The 11,505-nt window shown below is 35.0% G+C and overlaps 1 protein-coding gene across 1 annotated transcript in view; it reads right to left on the bottom strand.

Moving 5' to 3' along the window:
- Positions 1 to 2,554, bottom strand: part of LOC138859243 (uncharacterized) — a 10,446-nt gene extending 7,892 nt beyond the window's left edge. Inside the window, exon 1 of the mRNA XM_070113458.1 lies at positions 2,509 to 2,554. Within this exon, the coding sequence (XP_069969559.1) occupies positions 2,509 to 2,554 (46 nt within the window). The remainder of the gene's footprint in view (positions 1 to 2,508) is intronic.
- Between the last annotated feature and the right edge of the window lie 8,951 nt (positions 2,555 to 11,505).

Here is an 11,505-nt window from a genome sequence, read left to right as displayed (position 1 = left end):
TCAGTATTATGAGATATTACACGAAACAATTTATTTCACTCGTTCCAAGAGCTCGCTTCATCATCAAAGGCAACTAACGACTCGCTTCAGGATATTATTGCATTGATAAAAAACACGATATTGCTGCAAATTGCTTCGTTATCCATATGGATACGGTTGGCTGGATAATGCTGGCACTCTAACCCTTTTTTTTTCGTTTTCATATTTGTTTAGAGATGTAGTTATAGTTTTCGTTTTATACTTCTCTCGTATGCTCGCACTCTAACCCTTTTCTCGTTTTTTTTTCGTTTTCATATTTGATCAGAGAGATAGTTATACTTTTCGTTATGTACTTCTCTCGTATGTTCGCTCTCTAACCCTTTTTTTCGTTTTTTTCGTTTTTTTTTCGTTTTCATATTTGATTAGAGAGATAGTTATACTTTTCGTTATATACTTCTCTCGTATGCTCGCTCTCTAACCCTTTTTTTCGTTTTTTTTTTCGTTTTCATATTTGATTAGAGAGATAGTTATACTTTTCGTTGTATACTTCTCTCGTATGCTCGCTCTCTAACCCTTTTTTTTCGTTTTTTTTCGTTTTCATATTTGATTAGAGAGATAGTTATACTTTTCGTTATATACTTCTCTCGTATGCTCGCTCTCTAACCCTTTTTTTCGTTTTTTTTTTCGTTTTCATATTTGATTAGAGAGATAGTTATACTTTTCGTTGTATACTTCTCTCGTATGCTCGCTCTCTAACCCTTTTTTCGTTTTTTTTTCGTTTTCATATTTGATTAGAGAGATAGTTATACTTTTCGTTATATACTTCTCTCGTATGCTCGCTCTCTAACCCTTTTTTCGTTTTTTTTTTCGTTTTCATGTTTGATTAGAGATGTAGTTATACTTTTCGTTGTATACTTCTCTCGTATGCTCGCTCTCTAACCCTTTTTTTCGTTTTTTTCGTTTTCATATTTGACTAGAGATGTAGTTATACTTTTCGTTATATACTTCTCTCGTATGCTCGCTCTCTAACCCTTTTTTTCGCTTTTTTTCGTTTTCATATTTGATTAGAGAGATAGTTATACTTTTCGTTATATACTTCTCTCGTATGCTCTCTTAACTTGCCTTTTGAATGAAGCATTTGGAAGGCATCCGATGATATGAATAGGTGATAAAAATATGAATAAAATTTACCGATATTAGATAAACCATGAAACAGATTAATGATAGATATGCGATTAATCAGTGCTTGCGGCTGTCCACTTCAATAAAAATGATTTGAATAATCTTGCTGTGTATTCAACAAGAATAATAATTTCCCGTGTGTAAAACAGTTCATGTGTATTAGTTGCCAAGTGTGATATACTTTAAGAGAAAGAGAGAAAGAGAGAAAGAGAGAGAGAGAGAGAGAGAGAGAGAGAGAGAGAGAGAGAGAGAGAGAGAGAGAGAGAGAGAGAGAGAGAGAGAGAGAGAGCGAGAGTGAGCGAGAGCGAGAGGGAGAAAGGAGGGATGGAAAGAAAGAAAAAAATATTACTTTATCCAATGATTTCTTTGTGGTTATAAATATATATATATATATATATATATATATATATATATATATATATATATATATATATATATATATATATATACTAATTTCTAAGTTTAATTTCTACTTTGTTGTAATATTCGAGTACCTTGTCTTCTGTCATATTGTTATTTCCCATTCAAGTGCAATATTGCTTGTCATTATTCTTTTAGATACAGGAAGTAAGTTAAGAATTAAAGTAGCAAGAACATTTTTTCTTCAAGTTCTATATAAATTTTGTTACTTCCCTTAGAACCATTTTTTTTCTTGACCTATGACTCTCCGGTAATGAAGTGGGCAAAAAGGTTTTCCGACCCAAATTACTGAACTGCTTAATAGTAATAACTCTCTCTCCGTCACTCTCTCTTTGTCTTTGTCTGTCTGTCTCTGTCTCTTTCTCTTTCTCTTTCTCTGTCTCTGTCTCTGTCTCTGTCTCTGTCTCTGTCTCTGTCTCTGTCTCTGTCTCTGTCTCTGTCTCTGTCTCTGTCTCTGTCTCTGTCTCTGTCTCTCTCTCTCTCTCTCTCTCTCTCTTTGTCTTTGTCTTTCTCTCTCTCTCTGTCTCTCTCTCTCTCTGTCTCTGTCTCTGTCTCTGTCTCTGTCTCTGTCTCTGTCTCTGTCTCTGTCTCTGTCTCTGTCTCTGTCTCTGTCTCTGTCTCTCTCTCTCTCTCGCTCTGAACAAGCCTGAAAAGTTTTTTTAGAGCCTCTCTTTTGTATTTAGTCTCAGGTGATTTCCCAAAGAGTGATTGAAGAGGAGAGGTAGATCATGAGAACCAACAATCCGAGAGAATTGATCTTCCTCGAGATAAAATATGAGATTATGACCATAAGAATAAAAACAGAAAGGAGATGAAAAAGATAAACAAAAATAATAATTTGTTAGTGAAAATCTTCCTTCGCCAATAGAAACCCATTTCTTTGTGGTCACATTTATTTATTTTTCTTATAGGAGAACGAATCATTACCAAGCCTGATATTAAAGTGAGGGATAAAGGTCACACGACGCCTCATGATCGCGAATAAAACCTTAAAAAGCTACTTGAGAATAGATCTTTGTTGCCAGTTGACTCTCTAGGTAAATATTGCTACATTCCGCCCTCAATCTGCAGTCGAATCGCCTTAACATATATACTACGGAGTTTAATTCTATTTCCTGAGTGAAAGGCTGTAAGGGGTCAACCAGTAATTGAATTCATTATGAACACCTCTCCTATAAAGCGAGAATATATTGTAAATTCCTTAATTTAACTACCACAATGCCTGTCCCACTTCGCCACTACAGTGAAAAGGTCGTTACAGTAGAAGCATCCAATTCATTATCTATCATATTACTTGTTTGTGCAAATATTTCTAAAGCAAAGTACAATCTCGCCAATAGTTCATGGGTTAAATGTCAATAGTTAATGATATGAAGCTGATTTCGTGATATTATGCAATAATTCTTCAACAACATTTGAACTCCCGTCTTCCTTATATTGCAACAATCATCTTACATTTCAATCTCAAGTCTTCTGGTGCCGTTTATAATTACTTCTTTAAGAGAGAAATAATTGTTTTCCACATCAATATTGTTAAACAAACCACGAATCAAAATATAACACCAATTGTCTTTTATGATAATACCAAAATATCATAATATATTCTACATATAATTTGTCTTCTCATACTTAAATAATGCAGTAAAACCGATGCCAAGGATGAAGTTAATATTATCAAAATCGTTATGAAATTTATCAAACCGTATATAAAATGAATTCTACTTGAAAATTGAGGTCTGGTAGATGAAAAAAAAAAAGAATTAGAAAAAAGGCCCACGAGATTATTAGCTTTGTGATATTCTGAATTAAACGAAAATCTGAGAGAAAAAAATATTAACAGACTGTTAAATGAAATCAGGAAAATAAATCCCCATTTTTTATGTTTCATTTAGAATTGTGTGATGATAAATGCTAGACTTTGTATTTTAACATTAATATCCTTTCATTTTTTTAAAGTAAATGTTGAAACTAATTGTATGAAATATAAGTCTTGAGGTGAAATTTTTATTCGGGTTTTAATAGTCGTTGAAAATATCAGGTGGCAAGACTCGACAAAATGGTTTTGAGACAGACAAACAGACAGACAGACAGGAAGAAAGAGAAAGAGAAAGAGAAAGAAAGAAAGAGGGAGAGAGAGAGAGAGAGAGAGAGAGAGAGAGAGAGAGAGAGAGAGAGAGAGGCAGAAAGAAAGATAGACACAGACAGACAGAGAAAGAGAGAGAGAGAGAGAGAGAGAGAGAGAGAGAGAGAGAGAGAGAGAGAGAGAGAGAGAGAGAGAGAGAGAGAGAGAGAGAGAGAGAGAAAGAGACAGACAGACAGACAGAAAAGAGACAAACAGACAGACAGACAGACAGAAAGAGAGAGAGAGAGAGAGAGAGAGAGAGAAACAGACAGACAGACAGACAGACAGACAGACAGAGAGACATACAAAGAGAGAGAGAGAGACAGACAGACAGGCAGGCAGGCAGACAGATAGACAGAGACAAAAAGAGAAAAAAAGAAAGAGACAGAGACAGACAGACATAGAATATTACGTAATACTTTAACAGAAGCTTTTATCCTCAAATGAAGGTCCTTAAAACCATCCGGAACAATATTCCAATACTGTCGCTGAAGTCACAACACAATATACTCAACATCCTCAATAACACCACATGACACTCATAATCACACAATTCCGTTATCACACCATATTAACATAATCTTCTTCGGTAAACTGATATGCGGTATATCTGTTAAGCCCATGATATTATACTGGCAAAGCTCGGTAAAGTATACTGTTCCTATTGTGGTATTATAGGATACGAGTCTGTAATTATGTTGATTCTGCAGACCTATAAATAATCGTTCATAAGCTGCCATGGCCTTGATGAATTTATCTTTCGTCTCTGTGGTTTAATATTTTTATTTCGTTCGTTTTTATTACTTCTTTCGTTTTTATTACTTCTGGAGTTTATAATTAATAACTAAGATGAAATTATTGTTTGCTTTGAACGCGCGTGTGTGATATATATATACACATCTTAAAGAATCTTAAAGAAATCCGAACTTATATTCGATTTTTTAAGAAATCCAGCGACGTTTCAGCGAACTTAGTTCACTCAGAAAGGAAATAGAAAAGGAAACACATGTATTAATGACTCAATATCATGATTATATGAATCACCCTCTTCATAAGTGTTCATGCTATCGGTTCAATCAAGACCAGGGAGGCAATAACAGTCCAATGTAATTAAGTCTTCCAAAACCTGATTAATGATTGCAAAACAATTCGTTGTCGATTGCAAGCTTCAGGCGCATTGCATGTTCATACTAACATATCATTTTCGTTTTCAAATGAAGGTTACACGTGTTATACAAATTGTTCTTTCCATCAGTCATATTTTCAACGGTTGTTCAAGTCTTGTTTTTGTTCGAATATAATCACATTCATTATTAATGTTTTACTTATATTATGATTACTAACTACAATAGTTTCATCAGCATAAGAGTGTGAAGTACAATTAAAGATTAGTTAAATGTTTATAATTTCAGTGATATACAGGTTGAAAAAGCCACAATATTTTGGAAAAAACGCACAGAATTGTAAGTAATTAAGAAAAGAATAATAAGAGAAAGAAAAAAAATGAGGTATGAAGCTAGTAAAAATACAAGGAATTCAAAACTGATGAAAATTCCATTCTAAAGCTAATGTTTTTATTTAATAAATATAAACATGAAAGAAAAAATAATTTTGAAAAATCAGCAGATTAAGTTGAATTTCGATTTTTGAAAGAGAATAACGAAAGAAATTCTTGTATATAACAAATAATGCAGTATCCTCGACAGAGAAAAATATATTGTCGAGATATTTAGTTAAAACTAGATGCTCTTCTTCAGCGGAAAAAAAACATAAATACTGTACCATATTAACCCAACTATATAAACTTAATCGTACAGTTTTTTTTCAGATTTTAATTATAGTGAATAACATTGGTAGATTACTAATGACAATAATGAATATTTCTTATATTCCCTTATTTCATTAACGTAATGTGAAAGGCACGATAGTTCCAGTGGTACACAAAGAAAACATTTATAACCATGAACATAATGAACGAGTAATATAGTCAAAAACATATACTGTGTATTCTGTATAATAGATTACGTATTGATAGACTATTAATCGTTTTAGATATTTTAACATTTCATTTCCACAAGGCGTCCACCGCTAATATACTTAGCTGATGACGCGGCAAAAAGTTTTATATGATCGATGTTTAATCTTCTGTTATATTTCATTCAACACATTATAAACCTTTATTTCTTTAGAAAAAAAATAAACCTTTATTTTTATTTCTTTATTTCTTTATTTCTTTAGATTCTGTCGTTCCTTTCATCTTCAGAATAATCCTGGTTGCGAGAACTGTCCCCTTGAGTAATGATAATAATAATAATAGTGTTGATAATAACAATAACAATACCAATAACAATAACAATAAAAAAAACATCCTTTCATCTTGAATAATAATGATGATGATGGTGATGGTGATGGTGATGGTGATGGTGATGGTGATGATGATGACAATGACAATGACAATGATTATGATTATGATTATGATTATGATTATGATTATGAAGATGAAGATGAAGATGAAGATGAAGATGAAGATGAAGATGAAGATGAAGATGAAGATGAAGATGAAGATGAAGATGAAGATGAAGATGAAGAAGATGAAGATGAAGATGAAGATGAAGATGATGAAGATGATGAAGATGAAGATGAAGATGAAGATGAAGATGAAGATGAAGATGAAGAAGATGAAGAAGATGAAGAAGATGAAGAAGATGAAGAAGATGAAGAAGATGAAGAAGATGAAGAAGATGAAGAAGATGAAGAAGATGAAGAAGATGAAGAAGATGAAGAAGATGAAGATGAAGATGAAGATGAAGATGAAGATGAAGATGAAGATGAAGATAATAATAGCAATAATAATAGTTATAGCAACTATAACAATAATAATAAGATTCCTTTCCTCGTGATATCAACTTGCGTCTCTTCCTTGTTCACAAAATGTCTGAGAATAATATCATATGACATACTGAATACAATTTTTTTTTTAAGAGAACGTCCCCTCATACGTATATATATATAGATAGATAGATAGATAGGTAGGTAGATAGACAGATAGATAGATAGATAGATAGATAGATAGATAGATAGATAGATAGATAGATAGATAGATAGATTGATAGATAGATAGATAGATAGATAGATAGATAGATAGATAGATAGATAGATAGACAGACAGATAGATAAACAGACAGACAGGCAGACAGCTATAGATATAGATAAAGATATATATTCTAACATTCTATTCATATTTATAACTCAGAGACTTAAAAGATTATGCTATCTGTTTTCTCTCTCGGCATCTGTCATTGCACCAAATGCCCATATTTTTACCCCTTTTTTATGACACCGTAAAATTGACGGGGATGGATTAGGATGTCGTCTACATATGACACATGACATCAAACGGTTCTAAGCTTTTGTTCTAAGTGTAAATATGTGTTGAGTGTCCAGCAACGATGAATAAACAAACTACGCTTATTTGTTTTAGTTTATTTATGACCTTTAGAAGGATTACCGCACAACGTTGCACAGTAGATTGCCAACGCGCTGAAATTATCAACCCCTTGCTTATGTTGCAGCTTTTCGATCTTGCATAAAATAGAGAAAATTGTCTTTGTAAAGTCTTGAACGTGAAAGGATTCGCTGACAATTCCTTGCATAACATTAATACGTATTTGGTTTATAACATTAATTTATTAATTTAATTGATTTATTTATATCATTAATACGTATTTGGTTCCCCAGCAAAGGCAATAATTACACGTTTCAAGTCTTATTTTGAAAAATATCGTTAATTAAAGAGATTATGAAAGAATAGATCTTCTGGCGTGATGCGAGAAGATACAGTTGGCAATTTTATGAAAGATTGTCATAATGGATCACTCACTCAGTTAATACAAAGACAAAAATAAGTATGAAATGAGAAGGGTAAAAGGTCAAAGAATTTAAAAAAAATCGAGAGATAATGAAAGAGATATCATACCGGATATCAATAGCCAACTCCCTCATTTATCCAATTCTCGTATTTCCAAAAGTTCGGAATTATGAATGAAATTAACGAAGACAAATTCCTTCTGATCGACCATATGTGTCAAGCTGTGAAAAGGGATACACAATCTATTCAGCCTTTCCTTTCTTGTAATATTTCTGAAAGTCATGGAAAAAAATTAAAATGCTCAGTGTCGTTCAGAATTCGCGGAAAACGTAATGTACAATGGCCGGGCTGTTTTGATGAACTTACATGAAATTAGGTCATACATCTGATGACCTTGGCTTTTGACGCGGCAGATAATAATAATAATTAAAAAAAAATCATTTGTGCCGAAAAAACAAAAGCTAAATGGTCTGTTTGAAGAAAGTTCTCGATGGTCTGAGAGAAAGTAAATTTTTGTATTTATTTCGCTCTTAATTTCTTAATCTCCTTCACTTTCTTTGTCAATATCTGTCCGTGTGTGTGTGTGTGTGCGTGCGTGCGTGTGTGTGTGTGTGTGTGTATGTGTGTGTGTGAGTGTGTGTGTGTGTGAGTGAGTGTGTGTGTGCGCTAGTGTGTGCGTGTGTGTGCGTGCGTGCGTGTGTGTGTGTGCGTCCGTGCGTGTGTGTGTGTGTGTGTGCGTGCGTGCGTGTGTGCGTCCGTGCGTGTGTACGTGCGTGCATTCGTCCGTGCGTGCACATTGTTACGCGTACACATTTACCGCCAAACCTCCAGCGCCTCGAAAACAGCAAGAAACGAAGACTCATCTCCAACGCCAGCCAGCGCAGTGTCATGTCCATCTAGGCAGCGAGGAAGTGAGCTGCGGGTGTTCCGTCTGAGCGAGAGCCACGAGCAGCCGCCTCCCTGCCCCGGATTGGCCGAAGGTCAGGTCAGCCGAAGGTCAGGTCAGTCGAGGGTCAGGTCAGTCGAAGGTCAGGTCAGTCGAAGGTCAGGTCAGCAGAAGGTCAGGTCAGCCGAAGGTCAAGTCAGCCGAGGGTCAGGTCAGTCGAAGGTCAGGTCAGCCAAAGGTCAGGTCAGTCGAAGGTCAGGTCAGTCGAAGGTCAGGTCAGCCGAGGGTCAGGTCAGTCGAAGGTCAGGTCAGCCGAGGGTCAGGTCAGCCGAAGGTCAGGTCAGCCAAAGGTCAGGTCAGTCGAAGGTCAGGTCAGCCGAAGGTCAGGTCAGCGGAAAGTCAGGTCAGCCGAAGATCAGGTCAGCCGAGAGTCAGGTCATCCCAGGTCGACTCCGCCCCCGGGTAGAGCAGGCGGAGACGGACGGAAGGCTTGGCACCCTTCTGTCACGCGGAGGCACCTGGTGACGCGTCCGGCGGTGCCATCCAGTGCCTCTGGTCGTGTGGCATTTATCGCTGCGGGAGATGGGCGCCAGAGGCAGACGGGATACAGTTCATAATGTACTCTATCGTGTGAGTATATATATATATATATATATATATATATATATATATATATATATATATATATATATATATATATATATATATATATATATATATATATATATATATATATATATATATATATATATATATATATAGTGTATAAGCACGTACGCACACACACACACACATACACATACATACACACACACACACACACTCACACACACACACACACAATATATATATATATATATATATATATATATATATATATATATATATATATATATATATATACGTAATTATCAAATTACAAAGGTCAAAGGAATAAATTCTATATTGAATAATAATGCAGTATTTCACCACATGCATAAGTTCCAGGATATCTCTTTTAATGACCATTATCATTATCAAAAGCACTAGAAGCAAGCATATTTTTATGGAGTTGAATAACCTGACGAATATATACATATAATACATTAATTTATACCGATCATTATCATTGACTCCGCTCGGTTTTTCTCGTCTGTCCAGTTCTCTTTGTTCGTCAAGTTGCATAATTGACGCTCAACTTACGTCTCACTCTTGCAGCCACTTTGAGAAAACAATACGTATTTAAACCGTATTAGTTGGGTTATTCAGTCAATTTGTTTTGCGTGTCAGATCAATTGAAAATGGAATATGAATTGATTTCGTGATACGTTGAACTGTGCTACTTCTTTATCATAACGTGATGGATTATATCAATTAAGAGATGTTTTTGCCATGATAACAGGTATGATTTAAGGCCGTGTCACACTAGCACTTTTTCCGTCAATTTTTTTGACAATCTTAATTAACATAAATACAAATATTCTCGAATATAACTCTTGATCTGACTATGCTTGGCTTGAAAAAAGTTGACGGAAAGGTTTTCAGACGGAAACGATCATTGTCGTCTGACTGGAGAATTCGCTCAAAAATGGACAAAATTTCAGAAAATTGCAAAAAAAAAAAAAAAAAAAAAAATTATGGGAAAAGTGCTAGTGTGACGGCATCTTTACGGTATTATTGATTTCCTGAAGTACAGAGAGTTTTAAAAAGAACATGCCTCTTTTTTTCCTTACTTTCACTTGTACGTTACCTTTTGAACAGATACCTTTTCCAACAAATAGTATATATACCAATAACATATATTAATATCATTAATGAATTTATAACTCTTCCTTTTTCCTTATCATTTATTTGTTCTCATTTTTCTCACATTTACAGTATAGGTGCTCTGTAATTATTCATATTATTAATCATATCTATAATTAGGTAAATACCTCGTAGGAATTTTTATTTCTTTATAATTAATTCTTTGTACCATCATTTCGTAACCTAGAATGGAATTTGTCCCTGGGAGGTAAAATTTAGTTCGTTATCGGCTTGATTTCTTTGGGGAGGAAAGAAAAATTTTGATAACGTATTCGATTATAGGTGAGCTCTCTTTCTCTCTCTCTATCTATCTCCCCTTTTCTCTCTCTCCCTCTCCCCTCTCCTTTTCTCTCTCTTCCTTCCCTCTCTCTCCCTTTCACTCTCCCTCTCTCTCTGTCTCTCTCTCCCTCTCACTCCCCCTCTCCCTCTCCTTTTCCCTATCCCTCTCTGCCCTCTCATTTTCCCTTTCACTCCCCCTCTCCCTATCCCTATCCCTCTTTCTCTCTCTCTCTCCCTCTCACTCCCCCTCTCCCTCTCCCTTTCCCTATCCCTCTCTCCCCTCTCCTTTTCCCTCTCACTCCCCCTCTACCTCTCGCCTTCCCTATCCCTCTCTCACTGACAGCGACCTCTTCCCTTGGTGTGGTTGGTTTGCGAACTCGTTATTATTGGTATAATGCTTATCCACAGAACGAATCTTAGAACCAAAATCCTGATATAATATTAGCAAAAGGTTCCTAAAGGGACTATGTAAGCTCTGTCTCTCTTTTTTTTTCTTATTTTTCACATATTTGTTATAATTTTTGTCACTTTTACAGCATTCTGTGATTAGTCTATTTGTTATAATTTTTGTCACTTTTACAACATTCTGTGATTAGTCTATTTGTTATAATTTTTGTCACTTTTACAGCATCCTCTGATTAGTCGTATTATTAAAGATGTTTGTGATCAGGTAAAATACCTATTTATCCGCATGGAAGGAAAATGGTAGGAATATAAGAACAAGCGAACTGCCTAGATTATGGTAGACACTAAGGACAAAATACTGAATTACTCCTTTAAAGTTACCAGTGATTTATTTTTCTCTCTCCTTCGATATTGATACGTATTCCTCGATGTGCATCTGAAGGATCTCCTATAAATCAAATGCACTGGAGTTTCATTAAGAAGAAAAGAAAAAGAAAATCGTATATCTACTTTCTTCACAACTTCACACACACAATTCTCTTTGTCTAAGGAACAAAACCCTGCAACATGTTCAAAGGA

The sequence above is a fragment of the Penaeus vannamei genome, chromosome 34 (genome assembly GCF_042767895.1).
Source record: "Penaeus vannamei isolate JL-2024 chromosome 34, ASM4276789v1, whole genome shotgun sequence".
Classification (NCBI taxonomy): Eukaryota; Metazoa; Arthropoda; class Malacostraca; order Decapoda; family Penaeidae; genus Penaeus; species Penaeus vannamei.
Note: the sequence above shows the minus strand (reverse complement) of the source record. Positions and strands in the feature narration are given on the sequence as shown.